The sequence below is a fragment of the Anomalospiza imberbis genome, chromosome 20 (assembly GCF_031753505.1).
Source record: "Anomalospiza imberbis isolate Cuckoo-Finch-1a 21T00152 chromosome 20, ASM3175350v1, whole genome shotgun sequence".
NCBI lineage: Eukaryota > Metazoa > Chordata > Aves > Passeriformes > Viduidae > Anomalospiza > Anomalospiza imberbis.
In genome coordinates this window covers 10478242-10498844 of record NC_089700.1, presented here as the reverse complement: position 1 = coordinate 10498844, position 20603 = coordinate 10478242, and the positions used below count along the sequence as shown (strand labels likewise).

The 20603-nt window shown below is 52.5% G+C and overlaps 1 protein-coding gene across 3 annotated transcripts; it reads left to right on the top strand.

Moving 5' to 3' along the window:
• The first annotated feature begins 980 nt into the window (after positions 1 to 980).
• Positions 981 to 19224, top strand: AKAP1 (A-kinase anchoring protein 1). 3 transcript variants are annotated; one of them, XM_068210721.1, is made up of 11 exons: positions 6271 to 7138; positions 10265 to 11897; positions 13182 to 13315; positions 13834 to 13960; positions 14216 to 14346; positions 14428 to 14605; positions 15301 to 15451; positions 16099 to 16166; positions 17082 to 17155; positions 17421 to 17486; positions 17629 to 19224. In XM_068210721.1, the coding sequence occupies exons 2-11, from the start codon at positions 10289 to 10291 to the stop codon at positions 17686 to 17688; spliced, it is 2598 nt and encodes an 865-aa protein (XP_068066822.1). In that variant the 5' UTR covers positions 6271 to 7138; positions 10265 to 10288; the 3' UTR covers positions 17689 to 19224. The 3 variants fall into 3 exon arrangements, with proteins under 3 accessions (XP_068066820.1, XP_068066822.1, XP_068066821.1); XM_068210719.1 differs by lacking the exons at positions 6271 to 7138; positions 15301 to 15451; positions 16099 to 16166; ... (1 more) ...; positions 17421 to 17486; positions 17629 to 19224 and adding an exon at positions 981 to 1123 and having other exon boundaries at positions 14428 to 14798; XM_068210720.1 differs by lacking the exons at positions 6271 to 7138; positions 15301 to 15451; positions 16099 to 16166; ... (1 more) ...; positions 17421 to 17486; positions 17629 to 19224 and adding an exon at positions 9568 to 9631 and having other exon boundaries at positions 14428 to 14799.
• The last annotated feature ends 1379 nt before the right edge of the window (positions 19225 to 20603 follow it).

The window sequence follows — 20603 nt, the reverse complement described above, 5'->3', positions numbered from 1 at the left end:
AGCCAAACGTTTGTGTAAAACTCTGTCTAAAGCTCAGATTCACCTGCTTGCGTGTCTGGCTGTGTTAGCAGGCAATGAGGCGCCGTGGCTCCGGGGCCGAGCCCGAAGGTCCCGGCCGAACACAGAGCCGGGCAGGCGGAGTGACAGGAGCCATTCCCAGCGACTTGTGGAGGTGCCCAAGGCCCGACCGGGGCACCCGCCAGAAACCCCGGGGCCAGCCAGGGAGCGGGGCTACGGGGTCCCGCGGGGCTGTGGGAAACAAACCCCCGAGCAAACGTCAGGGCAGCGGCCGCGACAGGCCCGGGATGAGGGACATGGCGGGAGCGGGCCGGGCCTCGGCGGCCCCGCAGGGCCTGTCCGCACCCGTCCCGCGACTACCGCGGGAGAGCGAGCAGGGGACGAAGGCGGCGCGTCCGGACTCTCCCCGAGCCTCGGCCACGGGAACGATCCCGGCCGGGCCCGCCCCGCACCGGCCCCGGAGCGACCCCGGCCGCGGGAGCGATCCCGGCCCCGGAGCGACCCCGGCCCCGGAGCCACCCCGGCCGCGGAGCCACCCCGGCCCCGGAGCGACCCCGGCCGCGGGAGCGACCCCGGCCCCGGAGCGCTCCCGGCCCCGGAGCGCTCCCGGCCCCGGAGCCACCCCGGCCCCGGAGCCACCCCGGCCCCGGAGCCACCCCGGCCCCGGAGCGACCCCGGCCCCGGAGCGATCCCGGCCCCGGAGCCACCCCGGCCCCGGAGCCATCCCGGCCCCGGAGCGCTCCCGGCCCCGGACCGACCCCGGCCCCGGAGCGATCCCGGCCCCGGAGCGATCCCGGCCCCGGAGCGATCCCGGCCCCGGAGCGCTCCCGGCCCCGGAGCGATCCCGGCCCCGGACCGACCCCGGCCCCGGAGCGCTCCCGGCGCCGCCGCGGCCCCGCTCCCTCAGCGCACGGGGCGGGGCTACGCGCGCGCGGAGTCTCGCGGGACGGAGCGCTCTCGCGAGAGGGGCGGGGCGGGGCGGGGCGGTGTCGTGCATGTCCGAGCCGGGCGGCCCGGCCGGGGCACGTGGGGCGGCACCGGCACCGCTCCGGACCGGGCCCGGCACCGGCACCGCTCCGGCCTCCGCCGCCGCGCCGGGACACCCGTAAGTACCGCCCTGGGCCGCCGCCCGCCCGCCCGCCGGCGGCGCGGCGGGGCCCGCGGCTGTCAGCGGCGGCGCTGCGGGGCGCGCTGGGGGTGCTGCCCCGCCGCGCTCCCGGCCGTGCCGGCCCCGGTCCCGGCCCCGGTCCCGGCGCGCGGGCCGTGGCGGGAGCGCTCGCGCGCGCCCCACGGTCAGCGCTCCGGCCCCGCCGTGACCCGGGGCCGTGGGCCGTGGGCCGGGGCCGTGGGCCGGGGCCGGCCGTGCCGCGGCGGGCGGGCGGGCGCCGCGCGTGTCGGGGCGCGGGGCCGCTCTGGGCCCGGCGGGCCGCTCGGTGTTCTGCTCGCGGTGTCCCGGGCGGCAGCGGCCGGGTCGGCTCGCCCATTCCGAGGGCAGCGCTGCGGCCGCGGCTGCCTGGCGCGGCGGCGGGAGGCGGCCCGGGCGCTGCGGAGTCGCGGTGACGAGTAAGGCACCTTGGGCTGTCTGGTCTGGCGAGCCCTGCCTGGGTTATGGTAATGGCCGTAAAAAGTGTTATTTGCGAAACTTCTGATGTGCTCTAGTGACTCCTTTTGTTCGTAAGCCAGCATGGAATACAGCTGGGAGCAAAGGAATTAAATTATATTGCTACTGAGGAAGTGATGTCGTACTCTAGCTTTCCTGGGAGAATCCTTGTTGTTTGCTCTCTCTTTTTCTTCTTCCCCCTGATTGAGGCAAGGCAGATCTAAGTTACTCCTGCTCCAGAAATGGGCAACTTGCTCTGTGCCTGGCCGAGTTCTTTACTGCAGTCCAGTAATTGCATGAGGCAGTGGCCACAGAATGGACAGGCATGTCAGCAAGGGCATCCTCTTCATGGCTGTTATCCATAATAGCAGGAAACGGCACCGAATGCTGCGTTTGGCTACAGCCCGTCTGTTGGGAAGAGTCAGGGGCTGTGGGATGGCAGAAATCGGGCCTTCCTCTGTTGCCAGGGTTGTGCTGCACCTGCCGAGCGCTGTCGGGCCCCGTGGACTTTGGGACTTTGTCTCGGGTGAAGGGAGGTGGCTGGTTGCTGCGGAAGGTGTCACTTTGCCGGTGGAGGTGGCTGTGAATGGTCCGGCAGGGCACGTGCAGGGTGGGAGTGCAGCACGGCTCCTCGGGAGAGCTTGGCCCAGAGCTGCCAGAGCAGCTGAGCTGAGCTGGCTCCTCTGCTGGGATCACCGTGACACACTTCGGGTCGTTGAACCTCCTCATTCTTTAATGAGCTGCTTGTGTAAGGGGTGAAGGGCTGGGCAGGCACCTGCTGACCTGCTGTACCTGTCTAGTGATGCCCATGGACCTGCGATTCTGGAAAAGGGCAGCACAGCCTCGCTGTGTGTATCTCGTTCTCCGTTCCCTGGTGTGCGTGCATGTGCTGCACAGTGCAAATGCACCGGAGGAAATGACAGCTCTCAAGTAAGTGAGGAGGGAGAAGCCTGTAGAGCTTGAGCAGTGCTTGAAGTAGGATGGACTCCACTGGAATCCATTCATGCATCGATTCCTGTCCTGGCCTTGCTCACCTGACAGTCCTTCAGCTTCTGCTTAAGTGTCTCGTTGAGCTCTTGAAGGACCTTTAAAAGCTCTCATGGGGTTTATGCAGGTCAATCTCTCACCACAATTGTAGCAGTGTCTTCTACAACAGGCTGTATGTTGGGGCTGCAGGGTCTCAGTTGTTGTGTGTTAGTAGCTGTTTTGTACTTGGGAGTGCTCTCCTTATTCAGCCTTGGTTTAGAAACCCATCCTAGGAACCAGATTCCTTCTTAAAGAATGCTGGGGATGCTTTGAGATACTAATACTGGACATTATGGACTGCCTAGGAGGCCTTGGCTTTAACCTAGGCACCCCACAATGCCTGAAATGAGGGAAGAGGAATTTCCTCAGTGCCCAGGGTGTGAGGTGACAGGACCTGCAGCTCAGATCCACCACAATTTGTCTGTTCCCAAAGGTGCAGATTGCCTGTGGAGTTGAAAGTGACAGGAGTTTGCTGCAGGAGTGCAGCCAAAGCTCTCAGAGCCAGCAGCAGTTTGATTTGTGATGGCTGAGACTCTCTCTTCACTTTGGAAACATTGCAGGCTGGCTGCAGGGGGATGGAGAGCAAGTGCACTTCTGCAGGAGCAGTTATCTGAAGAGCATAATGCTTTTAAAGCAACATAGCCCACTTATCTGTGCCTCTCCTCGTGCATGTGCACTTAACTCATGTGGAAAAATGATTTTAGGTATTTCTAGCGTCCAGGGAGCCTGTAATAGGATTGGGCTGGTATCCCAGTTGCCCCTAGCAACATCTAGAGCTAATAAAAAACATTAATTGCAGCATTAATTACTTATAATTGTTTCATGTTTCAGATCTAATGATTAGCCTGTTTAAAATCCTGATTTCTAACTGCAGTGCTTCTGTGGAGCTCTTAATGCAAATGGCTGGTTAGACTTCATGAAGTGATGATCAACTTCAGGCAGCCATGCTCAGATATTCAGAAAAAGCTATTTTATTCATCAGGTGTTTAATATTTCCTGGAAATTGAAGCTGTTGCATTTGTTTCTCATGGGGGTTGCTAGAAGGGGAGATATTTCCATGTCCCAAGCTGCTTTTTCAAGTGTTGTCTGCAGCTGGTTCACTGTACATTTTTTTAATTGTCCACTATGTGGATTCTGGTCCTGCATCTTGTCAGCTGGAAGCTAACTGGCTTCTTGGGTCCAGTACATATACAGCTAGCAGAGATGAATATTTCATAAAAGACCATTAAAAATCATTCTTGAGCAAACAAATCACTGCTGCAGACCTGTCCTGGTCGGGGTTGCTTTTGACCTCTGCTGCCACCTGGCACTGAGGATGAGAAACTTGCCATGTGCTGTGGCTGGTTTTTGACTCTGGGTATAAATAGCAGCAGTTCCTGGCAAAAGTTCATGATTTTCATGTGCCTCTGGTATCAGAGGCCTTAGCTTTGCTTGGGGGTGAACCGGGGAATTGGGAGCACTCTGGTCAGGTTGGAGTGTGCTGTGCCACTCCTCATAGCCCTTGTTCATGCACACAAGTGTCTTCTTGCTCATTCACGTGAGTGGCTCTCAGTGAAGCCTTTGCTGTTCCCTCCCAGCACAGGTGAATACAGGGCATCCTCCTCACTGATGTTGGCTGTCCTCCCTCTCTGAGTGGTCCTGCAATTTCTCCGCAAGCCGAGCCTTGGCCACAAGGCTTCCAGCCAGTGCTTTTTGCTTTTCCTAAGCCTAGTCCAGCTCTTGTTTTGGGAAGCTGTTTGTCAAGGTCTCGTGGCTGTGCCCAGCAAACATCCCGTGAGCGGAGCTGCTGCTGCTCCCCAGATACCTGGGGACCTGTTTGGTCTTTGCTGCTCTTGGCTCCTGGCTCCTGCAGCCCTATCAGTGTGTTTGCTGTAAACCTCCCCGTTCTGTCTCCTTGAAAATTCAAGCTTGTTTTTTGTATCCTGTGCAGAGTATATTGGAAGCCCTTGGTTAGTTTAGTCTCTGCTTTGTGGAAATTGATAGAGATGCCAGGCATCTGACTCGGGTGGCTGCTTTCAAATCTTCATTTATAAGCGGTACATGTAGTGGCCACTACACTGTGTTACCCATAGCAAGGGCTGCACTGGCTTCCTTACGTAGAAGCAAACACAAAAGGCTGGTTATTGGATGTGTTTATTCTGAAACTCTGGGAAATAATTTTTTCTGTTCTCCAGCCTGAGTGAAAATGCAGAGAGAATGAAAGATAAAACTTTCCCAAATCCAGACTTTTGTAGTGTGTTGCTAGGTTATAAAGATCATAACAGCTGCTTTACCTGTACTGTGGGAGTAGAGGTGAAATGGTGCAGAAGCAGTTTTTGAAGCTTGCTGAAGTATCTGGAAGACTTTTCTGGGAAAGTGGAGAAAAAGCTCTCTTGCCTCTTTCTGCAGTAGAGGATTCACAGGGATACACTAACTTGGGTGAGGAAACTATAAATAATGAAACAACTGGAGCAGGGAGGTAACAAGATATCAAGAGCAGGAGGGAGCTTGATAACCTGATAGGGTTAATATTAATTACAAACTGTTCATTCCTGCAGAGCAGGAGCACTCAAGGCCCTGCCTGAGTCCATGAGAGCAGTGCTGAGGGTTGATGTTTGTGTTCCTGTGAACTTCTTAATAATTTCCAAAACATCTATTTAAAAAACCCTACAGGTTGGCCAAGCTGATGCTTTTATTGTAAAGCTCTGAGTGTGGAAATAAATAGGAACTGCTCTGAGTCCTGCATTGGTCCAAAGGCTGCTGTGGGAGCTGTGCTGGGCCAGGGTTGGGCTGTTGAGTGGGAGAAAACACGCAGGACCAGCAATCAGTGTGGCAGCTCCAGCTGCGAGGGGGCCTGAGCTCTTGTAGGAACAGCACTGATGCTGATTGCACTGAAAGCAGTTTTTATCTCGGAGATAAAAGACAGCCTGGTGTTAATGGTGTTTCTTGTTCCAGAGCACTAGTTTAATTCTACATCAGCCAGCTTTTTCAGCGACTTTTACTGAAGTCGCAATTCATCCTTTTGCAAATAGGAGACTGCTGGTTCTTAAGTATTCTAAGGTTGTGGAGTGGCTTCACTGGTGGTTTTCATTCAGAGAGGAGCCTGTTTCTTGGGCTCATAGCCCATGGTTACTGGGCTGTGAAAAGGTGCTGTTGCTTAAGGCGTATCTCTTGCTGTTCTAGTCTTTCAGTGCTACTGTTTGAAGCAGAAAATGCTGCACAGCACTTGCCTTTAATTAGTTAAGTACAGAGAGACTTCCCTGTTGGCTTCTTTTAAAATAAGTGCCACCTAGTTTGAGATCTTGCTGGCCTGGCTCCTACCTGTCTCTGGGTGTTCACAGCTCCTGAGTCATGCTGTCTGAGCTCCTGCCTCTGGGTGGTGTTGGGTTTGGTGGGGGTGCTCCAGGCTGGCTGTGGAGAGGACTGGGGAGGCTGTGCAATCTGGTGGCCAAGTGACACCCTGGTGATCCAGGGTGTGTGATGCAAGGGCTGGCAGGCTGCTGTGGCTTCACAGCTCCCTCCTGTAAGCTCAGGTCCAGGACTGCTGCTGACCTGCATGGGAGAAAACCCCTGTGCTCTGCAGCTGGAACAGCTGGGAGCACGTGCTGCAGCAGGAGCTGGCAGGAGGTCCCTCCGTTGTGGATGTTCTGCCTCCGTCATCTTGTATGAAGCACAAAGACGCTGCAGTTAGATAATGCAGTGCCACGTGCCAGTTCAGCTTTCGATGAAAATATGCCTCATGCCAAGGGTGGGTTATGTAAGTCCTGACGTCTGTTTCAGTGCAGCAATTTTTCTTATTTTAATCTTAACAGTAGGGCCCCCAGTTCCTTAGGTTTTTGTTAACTCCTGTTCTTATGCCTCCTATAAGGCAGAGCATGTGCTAACAGCTATTTTTAGCATGGAAAAATTTAAGAGCCCACGTGGTCCCATTTAGTTTGAACTGTGCCAGCCTGTCCAGTTCTCTTTCACCCAGATAGTATTTATTTCCCAAGTGCTGCCTCACTAACTACAGGGTTTGTCAGGAGGCATCCTGGCCTTGCTGTTGAAGCTGCATTTCCAATTTGCTCTGTGATCCTTTAGGACGGGCTTTAATTCCAGCCTTGATTTCCACAGCTTTCAGGGTTTGGAGACATCTCAAGTGCAGGGGCAGAGGGAAGCAGAGGAGCCAGGACCGGCTGAGCGTACGTCCCTGCAGAGCATGGGGGCTCAGTCACTTGGGAGTCATCCTGGCCTCTCTCCTGGTGGAGACTCGAAGCAGCTCACCTTCAGAACAGACCTCCTTGTGTGTAGAAAACCCTGAAATTCTGAGCAAGTGCTTGCTGAACTCCTCTCGGACCTGGAGAATGAATTATCTGGCGTCCCCGGGAACCTCGTGCTGCGAACATTTCTGACCTTAAAAGGCTGTGAGTGCTGAGGGCTCTGTGTCCTGGCCAGGAAACAAGGTGGCTTAGAACTGCTCTGGGACCCTAATGTAAACGAGTAGAGTAAATTGGCTGTCCTTGGCTTTTTTCTCAGGTAGGTAATGTGTGCATTCTTTCTTGTCTTCATCTCCTTGCTCTTTACCAGCAGTTTTCCATAAATCAAGTCAGGACACAGACTTGGAGAGCTGACTGACCCCTACTCTCCCCTTGGTGCCGTGGGGATTATTTAGTGGGTTGAAGGAGTCTGGTGCCCTAGCTGCAGCTCTCCAGCCCCATGGTAGGTGTGACATTTAGGTCGGATTCCCGGCGTGCCAGAGGGAAGTGGAAGTGGCTGGTGCTGGGGTGAGCACATACAGTGCATGAGCTCTGCACTATTTATGGTGCAGGACTGCTGGGGCCCTGCCTCTTGGGAATGGTGCTGCAGCTCCAGCGTTTTCTGGGGGCTCTGGCTCCTGCAGGCTGCTCTTCTCCTGTCCAAAGCCTCTGGAAAGCTGCTGCGTTTCCCAGCTGGCTCCTCCTGCCTGGAGAGGGAGAGTGCAGGCCCTGCTGGGCCGGGCTGCCTCCTGCTTGGCAGTGCTTGAGGGCATGTGATTTGACAAGTTGCCATTTTCTGTCCCGCTGCTGGCAGGAAAATCCCCGGGTTGTTTCCCCCGGTGTTAAAATGATCCCGTTGCCACTGCAGTCCTGAGCTGACGGTCAGATCGGCAGCGGGGAGGTGGCTTGGTTGCTCTGGGACAGGTTGGGAAGTGGCTGTGGGCTCTGGGAGCTCTCCTGGGGGAGGAGCAGTGGCACAGCCCTTGGGATGGGCAGCTGTGATCTGCTGTCCTCGGGCAGCACACGCGGCCAGGCTGTGAGCAGCATGACAAGGAGCACCAGAGCCTTCCTGCCAGGCCAGCGTGGGGGATGTTTGTTGGTGGTGAGCTGTTCCCCGGCCAACCCAGCACTCTGGGATGTCTGCTGGCATCTGGTGCCGAGCCACTGCCTTTCAGCCTGCTCTAACTGATGGGAGGATGTGGAATTCCCGTTTAACGTGATCCTGGTAGTGATGCAGCTCTGGCTTAAACAATAAATCAAAATCATGAAATCAAATGAGCATTGCAAGGAGCCGTCAGCTAATCCAGGAGTCCCCACTCATCCAGGTACCATAGAGGAGTGAAGATCTACGTCCTAAATGATGACAGCGTTCAGAATGACTCACAGAACTGTTTTGTCTGCCAAATTTTAGGACAGGCTTGTCCCTCTGGGGCATCCTGTGACTGTCTCCCTGTGCTGCAGAGCTGTGTGGGACTATGGTTTGGACAGTTGGTGCAACTTAGTAGGGAATCGGATAATAATAGGGCTGTCTGTTTAATTGGGAATGCTTGCTGGGAATGGACTTATGTGAGCTACTTTAATTTGGGTTTGTAGTACGCCTGAGCGACAGCTTGTAGGGTAGTTCTGCATTAATTACAACAACTTGGGCGTGCAGCAGATGAGCACTCACAGCTCACAACGTGCCATTGTTCTGGGCAGCATAAAGGGGAACCTTTTGTCTTGGGAATGTACAGGCTTCACCCTTTCCATTTGCCAGCTTCCAAACACAGAACAGCTCCAGTATTGCATAGGCTTGTTGGTTTTTTAATTCCAAGATCCCAGATGTTGCCATTAACAGAGAATTCACCCTCAGCGGTGAGCCCTGCTCCCTGGCTGCCTACAGCCAGCTGGGAGTAACTGGGATTTAGTTACTTCTTAGCTACTTAGTTTATTTAATCAGATACAAATGTCCGATGAACACACAAGTCTCTGTGTAGAACAACATAAATGCCTTATTTGTGGTGTACTGGGAATATTAGCGAACTTTAATCATGTCTGCAGCTGACCTTTAATTTGGGATTGAACAAGGAATTTTCTAGTCCCTGCCTTTGCCATTCTTTCATTCATTTGTGTGCCTCAGTGTCTGGACCCTGCAGGAAGCAAGGCAGAGTCTGAGCTAGTGTGGGTGAAGTTGTGTGGATGCTCCTGTGGAATGGAGAATGTGGCTGGAGGAGGTGAGAAATCTGGGGTGAATATGAAATTATCTGAGGCTCTGACACTGAGTTTGAGCCCGAGGGAGGGATGGTTTTGTCCCTCAGCTAGAATGTCATCAGCTCCTTGTGGAGATTGTGGCCTGAAGGAGTATTGTACTGGGAGCTGTGGTTGGGTGTTAGTCCTGATAACGGAAGGGATTTTTTGGTTGAGACACACCGGTGCTAACTGCCTTGGTTGTCCTCTCTTGTCACAGAAATATCATGCTTCTAAAGAGGAACCAGATAATGCTCTTTGCCAGTGGGTGGCTCCCATTTCTAAGACTTTGCTACCTCCTGAAAACAATTTTATTTTTGTCCCTTGCTGGCAAGAGTCTTGAGGGCTGTTTGGATTAAAGCCTGTCTGTGTAAGCACCCTCTAACACATGGTGTTTTGCTTTAATTCCTGTGCAGTGAAAATATAAACTGTAAGTGCTTTGCAGCAAGGCTGTTTGGGATGTGGTAGCAGTTAAGCTTTGCATTCCAGTTGCAGACATTCCTTAAGGAAAAGGGAAGGCATGGCAGCCCTGCCTCGTGTGGCTCAGGTGAGGCTTGCCAGTGAAGGAGCATGACTGGGTGTCCCGGTGGGAAAGAGGTCAGAGGCCTGGCAGAGGAAGAGGGAGAGCAGTCAGCTTTTAAGTCAGGGGAGTGGCAGCTGTCAGTGTAGTGAATTTGGATGTAGAATAAACTTTGGAGCTGCATTCCTAAGGCTTTATAGAAGTGTGTGTTGTCAGAGTCCAGAGCCCTCGGGAATGGGGTGCTGCCTTTCAAGGAGAGAGCTGGGGAGCCCTGCCGTGTGCCAAGCCTGTGCTGTGGAATGCTGTGGTCCAGCTGGGCTGTGAGCCCAGCCATGCTGGAGGAACCTGCCGTGCTGGAGGCTGTCCTGGGGGCAGGACTGACCTGCAGAGGTGTGAGGCAGAGGAAGCAAGGGGAAATTAACTGCAGAGGTGAGGAAGGGTGAAATCCATTGAGTATAATGATAAGACATGTCCAGATATCCCTAGTCTTGGGTAAGGGTCTTGTTCTGTGCTATGCTGGTAGAGCAGAGATGTGAATTTCTAGAGCAGCTGGAAAACAAGTCAGACCATGCTAATAGCAATACCTCAAGGCACTTATGGGGCCTCAGCCTTCCTGTCATATCCCTGGGACTATTTTAATGTGATTTCTCTTTCTTCTAGGTGTAACTGCTGAAGCTCTGTAAGATGGCTTTACGCTTCCACAATTTCGTCCCGTATGCCATTCCTGGAGTGCTGGCGCTTCTTGGCTGCTGGTGGATCTATTCCTGGAGAAAAAAGCACTCGGGCTATTGCAACAAACAAGCAATAGCCATTGAAAGGGAGAAGCAGGAAGCAGTATCGGAGAGTGATTCACGTCCCAAACCAGAGGCATGTGTCCCTCGAAGACTGCCTGTTTTGTCAGAAGAGGAGTGCCTGGAGAAGCCAGCCCCCACCTCCCTGCTGTCCGCGGGGCCGACGACGCCCTCTCTCCTGCGCCCAGCTCACGAGAGGCCGGATCTCTCACGGGACCCCCCAGACCTGTCGGCCACGACAGCTGGGCCCAGCCCCCACGAGGACGACAGTGAAAAGCTGGAATCGGTGGGATCTCGAGAGGGAAGCGGTGTCCCTGCTCGTGCCTCGCTCCCTCTGCTCTCTGGGAGCACAGAGTGTGACCAGAACGCGGTGCTGAGCCACGCGCTGGGACGAGGCTCGGGGGCAAGCCAAGGCCAGCAGCCACCCCTGACACAGGAGTCTTTGGGAGTCACGGAGGACATCAGCAACACAGAGCAGTTGGATGAGTCTTCGTTTAAGCCCCCTAAGGAAAAGCAGATGCCAGGAACTGTGCAGTCAGATACTGGCTCTGTGACAGCCTGTTGCTTGGGATTGGAGAAAGAAGCCAGTGCCCCACAAGCCTTTCTCAATGAAGCTGAAGTTGTATCAGGTCACGAGGATTCTGCAGTGAGTGTGTTACCAGGAAGTTTGGAGTCTACCTGTCCAAAGCAGTCCAGGGAAGAAGATATGTCAGAGTCAATCACTGGTACTATACCCGTGCGTCAGAAGGACACACAGCCAACAGGAGATGAGTTGGAAAGAGAGAAGGTTGGAGGAGTGAGTTTGGACAAGGAAGTTGAGAAAATTGAGCAAGTAGCAATACAGATAATTTCCAAGGTCATTTTGGCAGCAACTGAGGAAGTGCTGTCGGGTTCTGCAGGCGATGCATCCCCTTGGCTCTGCCAGGCCACTGCCAGCCGAGCTGAGGCTCCTCTGGGGACGGAGAGTGTTGCTGCCTGTGCTCAGGTGCCTGTGGAGGGAGCCACAGCAGCCGATGAGAGCGTGGCCGCAGGGAGCGGTGCAGAGGAGCACGGCCAGGGTGTGGCAGAGTGTTCGTCACACGGCTGTTGGGCCAGCCCTGTTCAGGGGAACACAGAGGACTGTCAGGTGAAGAGCTGCGTGTGCAGGGAGTCCCAAGGAGTTGGTCGGACTCATGTGGAGAACTCTCTGGAAAAGTCACCTTTGTCCATGGAGGACTCTGGGTTTGGCACGCACACACCCGCAGGTGGGACGAGTGTAGAGGAGCCCCTGCAGAGCACAGTGCTGTCTGTCACATCAGACCAGCACTCGGACTCACTGAGCACATCCTCAGCCCCAGACACGTCTGCTGAGCAGAGCTTGGTACCGAGGGAGACCCCCTGTGCTCCGGGGCTGCCCGAGGGCAGCACAGTGCCCTACAGCAATGGGATCCTGAAAGAGGATGGGCCAGGCCTGAGTCAGGAGTGTAGCAGTGCTCCAGGGACAGATGGAGATCACTCGGAAGGTAAGGGACTGGAAAATCCTCCTGCAAAAAACGTAGTGATCCAGCATTGCTGGGGAGCACCTTGCAGGTGTGAGACCTCATACCAGTGGTTTCTGGTGGTCTCCAGGACCCCCTGGGTGCTAACCCCTGTTTATGAGCTGCTGCTGACAGGAAGGTGAGGCAGATTCTGAGGTGCTGCTGGAGGAGCCAGAGCAGAGCTCTGATGAATTGTGATAAAATCAGCTGGTTGCAGAGCAATTACCCTGAAGCCTTTTTGTTTGGAGGGGCAGGTGCATGCCAAGAAATCCCAACAGGGAGCAATATTCATGGAGTTCCCCCATCTGTCTGTGCTGCTTTTCCCTTGTAGATGCTGGATGATGTGTGCCTGGCACAGTACATGCAAAGCTGTCTGAGCAGACATTAGCCTGTGTGACCTTGGGGATGGATGTTAAAATCCTTTGTAGGATCCTGTGGTGCCAACAGCCCTTAATGGCAGGGGATGTCTCTTGTAATTGCTACAAAGCAGTTGGAATACTGCTTGTTGCAAGACATGGGGGTTGAGTTTGCCAGCAATGAAGGATTGAACCCGCAGAATGTTTTTGCTAGTGAGAGTAACCCCAGGAGGAGAAGGTATTGCCTTGTTGTGAGTGCTGGTGTGACAAGAAGGTCCAGGAGTGAGTTGTGGAGCCTGGTAGCACTGAGACACTGAGGTGGGGAGGGGGGAATACAGCAGGTAAAGCTGATAAGGTGGCCGTGTTGGACAACAGGTCACCCAGCTGACCTTCACGTCCAGGCTGTGAGTCTTAAATCTTCCCTTTGCCTACAAAGCTGATGCCAACAGCTGCACCCTTGGCCTTTCTCAGCCTCTGTGCTGCGTTACCCATTAAGATGTGGCAAATGTGAAGCAGCTCTTGGGTTCGTTTTTCTCTTTGGTCTCACGGGATGGTCTGAATACTTGCAAGCAAGTGAGGATCTTCATGCTTCTGCTTGTTCATGGGGAGGAAGGACCAAGCTCGTGTGACACTGGCTGTATCTGAGATCTGGTCAGGAGGAGACTGTTGGAGTTTGTCCCTTTCCCAGGCAGAAATGTTCCTGGTATTGGCTGATGGTTTGGGAGAAAAATATACTTCGGCTCTTGCACCTTGTTTCTTCAAATATAGGGCAAATTTGGGCAAAAGGCAGCCCCCTACCACGCCTCATAGTGGGCACATCTAGCACTGGGGTCACTCTGCAGCCCTTCCCTTTGGGGTGGGAGCCTAAGTGTGGGTCTTGGGGGCTGTCTGAATGCTTGTGCCTGTCTTGTAGGTTCAGACGTAAATAGTGTGGATTTTGTGGACAGTGGCAGTGCCATGAGGAAGACAGTGGCTCGCCAGAACGCGAAGCTGGAAGGAGGATCCAGCAAGCCAGACTTCATTATCTGGGAAATTGAGGTCCCAAAGGTAACCAGCTGCTGGCCTGCTCACCATCCTGCCTTGCCCTACACAGCCACCTCCTGGTCCTCCCAGTCTCCTGCTGCCTCTGTGCCATCCCAGGGAGATCAGCAGCCAGTCCAGGACAACTGGAGTGTTCTGCTCCCGTTAGGACTCAAAGCAGCGAAGAGCCAGTGCACACCTGTAAACAAGCAGCACTCCAGGGCTACAGCCAGGGGAATGGTGCTTGTTGAACTTGTTATTCCCCATTATCTTCCATCCAGCCTGGAAGTCCAATGCTTTGAAAGCATCCAGGAGGCTTTTAGGGTACACAGGTATTAAGAGCAGGGGATTATCAAAATGAGCTGTGCTTACTGGTCTGAACTCATCCCAGACCCACTGAACTCTGCGCTGGTCCAGCACTGCCTTGTATTTATCCTGCCTGTGACAGAGGAACTGACAATGTGGGTGGTGTAAGCCAGAGAGAACAGAGATGTTTGATCTGAGTTTCTCTTCCTGACTGTTGCTTTCTTGTCCCTTTCCCGAAGGAATTAGTTGGCCGCTTGATCGGCAAACAGGGGAGGTTTATGAGCTACCTGAGACAAGCGTCCGGTGCCAAAATTTATGTCTCAACACTACCTTATTTCCGTGACTCCCAAGTCTGTCACATCGAAGGTGAGTGGAATGTGTCTCTATTCATGGCCTTAATGTATGTCTTGGGGGACTTAATTAGATGAGCAAGGAATTTAAATGGATTTAGTGGCTTCTGAGTCCAGTGCTTTTCAAAACTCCTCTGGGCAACCTGTTAAAAGTTACACTGTTGAGGTAGTGCAGGAGCATCCTGGCAGTTGTATTTCTTCAAGTGACAGGACTGGAGGTGTCCTCAGTATGCCCATGCTAGAGACTTCCCATGGGATTTTTGTCTTCCAGGGACCTCGCATCAAGTAGAGAAAGTCCTGAGCCTGATTGGCAAGAAGTTCAAAGAGCTGTGTCTCACCAACATCTACACCCTCCCTCCGCCGATGCCGCTGCCGCTTCACTCCCTGCTCGTGTCCGCCTGGGTGAGTCCCGGCTCTGGCTGTGCTGGGGCTGGAGCTTGCATTGCCAGCAACACTCATGACAGTTTTTCCTCCCCGTGGCAGCTGTTCCTCCCCGACGGAGTCACTGTGGAGGTGGTGGTGGCACACCAGGTGGATGCAGGGCACATGTTCCTGCAGCAGCACACGCACCCCACGTTCCACGTGCTGCGCAGCCTCGACCAGCAGATGTTCACCTGCTACTCTCAGCCTGAAACTCCAACCCTGCCCACTCCGGTAGAAGGCAAGTCATGGATGCTCACACATTGTTCTGTTGAGAAGGTTCTGGGCTCCTGTGCAAGCCTGCTGTCCCTGAGTCAGGCGTGGGAAGTTCCCAGTGGATGAGGATGTGATAGCTCCTGTCGTCTCATCTTTAAGCTGCTGCCGGAGTACAGATGTTGCTCTGCTCTCCCTTACCCTGCTCATCCCTGGAGTACCTCCCGAGCCACGTAGCTGCATGTTGAAATTCAGAGTGAGATCAAACCTGTCTCAGCTTGTTTCCATTCACCCTGGCATCTGGGGTATTTCTGCTGGCGAAGTGTGGAGCTGCTCCCACACCTTCATAGTGTCACTGTGTCCGTGTCTGTCACCGTGTGTGCACCTGGTGTGAAGGGTACACCACGTGGAGAGGGGTTGTGTATTCCTGTGTGGAGACAGACCCTGCTGTTACTGCCCAAAGGCTGGAAGGGAGCTGGGTACCTGGGCAGGGCAGCTTGGTTGTGGCAGACAGAGCTGACAGTAAAACCCACCAGTCCTGTGTCTCAGCTGCAGGCCTGGTGTGCTGGGGCTGTGAGGGATGTTGGAGGAAGATGGAAGCAGCCTGAGAAATGCTGTTGGTTCTCTGTAGATAAATGAGCAGCACTGCTCATGCCCGAAGTGCTGATTTTTGGAAATCCACTAATCCTGAGCTTTTCTTCTCTGCACTTTGGTGTTTTGCAGTTGGTATTATCTGTGCAGCTCCAGGCCTGGATGGGGCATGGCTCCGGGCTCAAGTCATCAGCTACTTCGAGGAGACCGATGAAGTGGAGCTCAAATACGTGGACTATGGAGGATATGATAAAGTGAAGGTTGACACACTCAGGCAAATCAGGTCCGTATTTCCTCTCCCATGGCCTGAGGCCATGTCTGGCTCAAATCCTAATCAGAGGAGTCTGTACAGTTTGAGTTCTTAAAGGTTTTTCCACAGCTGAAGTGGGAAATGGTGGAAAGGTTCAGCTCAGCAGTGAGTGTGGCTTCTTTGGAGCACAGCAAGATCCTGCAAGGCTTTTCTGAAGTGGGGGGAGAGGAAATGGCAGCTTCTGCCACTTCAGTGTGGAAGCTGAGGAAGAGGATGCCTTCAGGAGGCCTTAAAGTGTAATTGATTGATGAGCAAGGAATAAGCTCCTGATTCTCAATGCTCCAGCTCCACTCCCTGGGACAGCTGTGTTAGATCAGGGGTTTCTTACACAAGCCCATTAAATATTTGATTGTGCCCCAGAGCTGGGAGACAGGCAGCACAGCCTCCCTGATGGAGGTGGGTTTTGCTTAGAGCCTGATCCAGCTTGGCATGTTAATCAGACAATTTATTGCTGCTCTTAGATTGCTGGGAGAATTGTCTGATTTTTTTTTTTTTTTTGTTTGACTGTCATTAATTTAAAACTGAATTCCTGTAAGAGCGATTTGATTAATCAATGTCACATTGAAGAATGTAGGAGTGATTTAAAGCTGTGTTCTTACTCTAATCCTCTTTTCTTTAAGGTCTGATTTTTTAACACTACCTTTCCAAGGAGCAGAAGTTTTACTTGACAATGTGGTGCCACTTCCAGGTAAATAGAGCTCTTGATGTACTGTTGGCCCTTCTCCTGCAGGTTTCCAGGATGCCAGATGTGTCCAAGCCATGATTCTGTCTGAACCTTCTACCTCCTATTGCCAGTGCAGCCTCTGATGTGACAAGAGGAAAGATTGGAAAAATTGTATTGTATTCTTCTCAATGTGCTAGCATGGCATAAGCTGTCAGAATCTAGGAGAAAGATGATAAATGTCCAGGCTTTTTCCTGCTTGGAGGAGACAATGAATTACTGTCCTAAGCAGCAAGTTGGCAGGACTGGCAGGCAGGGTGTAGGTGCAGTAGCTGTAACTGCTCTAATTCTTCTGTCATAGAGCTGCTGTAAATGCAAACTTAGTTCTTAATCTGCACACAAATACCTGACACTTCCCTCCTGAAATGACTGATTTTTAAAGTTCTGTGTTCAAATGCCAAGCCTGCAAGCACTGGGAGAATGTCAGTCACTGCCTAGAAACACTTCGGTTTGCTTTTTTTTTTTTTATTTTTTTGTCATTGGCTCTGCTCAGGTGCTGGGCACCTGTGGTACAGACACTTTGGGTTCCCAGTGCCATGGGTGCCCTCTGTGCAGGGTCAGCAGAGTCCTGAGGGACCTGAGCTTAGTTTATTGAGGATCAAAACAGCAATGGCAGCTCCAGGGTGTTGCAGAAATGTGCTTTGCTGTCTTTAAAGCCTCCTGATTCATCAGCTACTTGTGTTCACATGGTTGTGGCTGGTGGCTGTAGGAAGCTCTTCATCCTTTCCCTGCAGAACCAAGAGCTCCAGGGATGAGCTCAGCTGGCCGTGAGGGATCTCTGGCCCAATGTCTGTAGGAGGACAGAGAATATTAGCTCAATAGTCCTTTCTGGCCTGTAAAGTCTGTGCAAGACCTCATTTGTTTGCTCTCCTTTTCCCACAGATGAGGATCACTTTTCCCCGGAAGCCGACGCCGCTGTCAGTGAGATGACCAGAGGTGCTGTCCTCGTGGCCCAGGTACAGCCCGTGGCTGGAGAAGTCTTGTGGCTGGTGGCGCTGCTGGTGCCCTCTGCCCTGCACTCTGGGTTACGTAAAACCCAAAGCCAGAGCCTGGCTCCTGGGAAATGCCGGGGCCTGGGAACTTCCATCAGCCCTGCTTGGGACTGGGAAGAGAAGAGTATTCCCTCTTGTTTCTGAAGTGCTTCTGGTGGTGGCTGTAGCTGTCCATGTAAGTGAATTGGGACCAGAATTGCTGCACACTCACATTTTTCTGTGTTTCCAGGTCACAAATTATGACAGTGTCACAGGGCTGCCACTGATACAGCTGTGGAACTTGATGGGAGATGAGGTGGGTATATTGATGTATATGCTGAAAACTCCTTAATCATAAACTTTTTACTGTTGATTAGGAACTTTTAGAGCCCATGTTTGTTGCTGTGACTTGTTCACTTATCTTCTCTTTGGGTTTTTTTTTTTCCCCCTCCCTTTAGGTGGTGTCAATAAACAGGACTCTGGTGGAAAGAGGGTTTGCTCGGTGGCTCGACTACTAGCCATGTCCTAGATGCCTTGACTACTCTTTCTGCAGAGAAAAAACAAAAGACAAAATCATGTTTTGCACTGTTACAATTCGGTTTGGCAACTTCCCCCGAGGAGACCCGTTCACACCTGCCTGTGGAGTTTTGTGGTCCATTGAAACACGTTTTGCTCAACTGTTACCATTTCACTAGAACAGATACCTCATCTCCTGGAAGGGGGTGTTCAAAGCCATAATGACAGATACTGTAGCTTTAAAGCAAAAAGTCGTCCCTGGCCTCTGCTCAAAATTTAAATGGAAAAAATCTAAAAGCCTTGGGGGGTGGCTGGAGGCAAAGGCCCCCGAAACAGCAGCCACGCTTTGGTTCCAGCTGTGTCGTGCCCCACGAACTCAGTGTCTGCTTTTCCCAAAAGTTACATCGGTTGTCCTCTTTTTAACAGGCCCTGCTTATGAAATTAATGAATGTTATTAAGGAATTTAATGTTCAGTTATGGATTTTTCTGTATTGTGCCAGTAACCTGCACAAACAGCATCCATCTTGTGTCTTCCTTGTGCCAGGAGGTGGAGGAGTTGCGTTCCTGTGTCTCACTGCAATCATGGATTTTAGGCTTGATCTGCTCTCCCTGCAGGGGCTTGGAGTGCAGGATGTTACCACTACAATTTTTGCTCTGAAATGTCATGTATTTAAAGAAAAGAAACTGCTTGCCAAGCCCAATTGTAGTTTATATTTTTCTAGCCGTGCAAGTCTGTAAATATATATTAAAAAAATCATTGTAATATTTTGTACAAGAAAAACACTGGAAACAAAGGGAACTTTACAGAAACTTTTTCACACCAAAATGTCCTATATAGGTAGAACTGTTATGGAGTGCATTAGGGTAGCCAAATTATTTGGAACATCTGAATGTTGGGAGTGTTTCAGCTCTGCTGTATGAGGATTAGTGTCCCCTTAGGTTGCTGTCTGGTTGAAATTGTGATCGCTGCATCCTTTGCTATGTTGCTGTACAGATCTGTTTAAAAAAAAAAGAAAGTAACAACTTGGCATTACTCTTGCAGTGGTGTTCTCTCTCAATTTTTTTTTGTTGCTCCTTTTTAGATTTCTATTACGTATTTAAAATTTTGCTCAAGTAATTTAAGCTGACTTAATGCTCTTAAAGACATGCCCTATAATGTGTATCATTTTAGATATGGATTGAGCTGGGATTTATTGCTGGCAGAGAGGACACTTGCCAGAAACTGTTGATGTAGTCAGTCCTCAGAAGCTGCTTCAGGCGATTCAAGGTTGTGCTCAGATCCTGTGAGCTGACATGCCAGGGCATCCCACATTTGGGCAGTGACCTACACCAGCCTTTAGCCCAATCCCCTCTGCTAGGGAATGGTTATATCCTTTCTTGGAGTTCTCTCCTAGTCGATGCTTTGATTTAATGTTCATGTTTGCAGTAACATCCAAGGAAAACTAAATTGGGTAAGTCAGATCTATAAAAAATATATCCTTTTGGAATGTTTCTTTCCATTTCAATTAAAGCTCGAATTTTAATCCGTCTTAGTGAAACTGTGATGACTTAAGAGCCTTCCTTTCCTGCCTCCATTAGAGCAGCCCTGGGCTCCTTGCTCTGCACCCATGGGGTGGATGTGTCACTGCTTTTTGTTCATGGCAAAGTTTGACTTGTCTGAATGTTGGTGTTTTCCCTTTCTTGAGAGGTGTCAGAGTCAGGAATCTACAACAGGGGTGGGGAGCTCTGCCAGCATCAGCTCCGTGTTTTCCTCTGGCTCTGCGCTGTGGAAGAACATCCTGTTCCTATTTGTGTTGAGAGCTGCCTGGTTTTTAAACTGCAGTAAAACAGAACATGGCAGGGGGAGAGGAACTGAAATAAGGAGGTGTTGGCAGGTAACAGATACGCAGCTCTTTCTTCTTCAAAATCACAACTCTCAGCCTATACAGCAATATAAATGTGGGGGGCTATTTTAGGTTTGGGTTTTGTTTTGTATTATGGATAAAAATGAGTGGATTTCCTGAGCTGGGGAAGGGTGTGGTTGAATATGGACTGCTTGGAAAAGGCACAGGCCAAAAAAGGCCGAGGGGAGGTTGTGGCAGGGGTGCTTTGTGCCCTGTCAGGCCTCGGGGACGAGGCTGTGCCGGGTTTGGAGTGGGTTGTGCCGCTCATAAATCCATCGGTGGCCCCCGAGCAGCTCCGTAATCCTTGGCTCAGGCCTGAGGCTGAGCACAGGCCCATGGAGCTGAGCTGTCCCACGGGGTGCTTTGACTGAAGCCCTTCACAGGGGCTTTTCCCTTTGGAAAGCGGTACTTTTATTGCGGGTGAAATGAATGAGGTCTCGGGAGATGCCTCGTGTATAACCTGGAGAGCTTCCACGGGCTGCAGGGCACACTCCAGCACTCCTGCCAAGCAGTCCCTGCGTGCCCAGATCCCCTTTCCAGGCTCTTTCCATGGATGAGAGGTGCTTCCTAGGAGGCTTCTCGTGGCTGCTGGCCCTTGTCCTCCTGCTCGGGGTGGAGCATGAGGAGCCCATCCCTGGGCAAGCAGCACCTTCCTGCCTGAGCCCCTGCAGTGCCAGGGCTGCTCCTCTGGCAGAGCCTGGAGCTGCTTTCCCTTTGGCACATTGGTTTCAGGGCTCCTCAGGGAGGGCAGAGTTTCTGGAGCAGACGGGAGAGTAAGGGAGCCCCTGGCTGACACAGGGAGCAGCTCTGCTCCTCCCCTCCCACAGCCACAGGTGCAGCCTGGAGCCTGGCTCAGCACATCCCTGGTGCTTCCCTGGCAGAAGATTTTTCCCTAAAACAAAATGAAAATGAGGTGCAAGCTGAATTATCTCTTCCATTCTACTGCATCACACGGATCCATGGGGTCCCACCTCGGGGCTGTCCCTGGGAAGCCAGCAGGTAGGCTGCTGAGCAAGAATTAGAAAACATGTGTC

Excerpts from the sequence above, each read along its gene's own strand:
- AKAP1 (XM_068210721.1), top strand. The coding sequence starts at position 10,289 with ATGGCTTTACGCTTCCACAATTTCGTCCCGTATGCCATTCCTGGAGTG. Across the intron at positions 13,961-14,215 it reads CCAAGTCTGTCACATCGAAG|GGACCTCGCATCAAGTAGAG; the intron begins GTGAGTGGAATG and ends TTTGTCTTCCAG. Across the intron at positions 17,156-17,420 it reads GTGCTGTCCTCGTGGCCCAG|GTCACAAATTATGACAGTGT; the intron begins GTACAGCCCGTG and ends CTGTGTTTCCAG.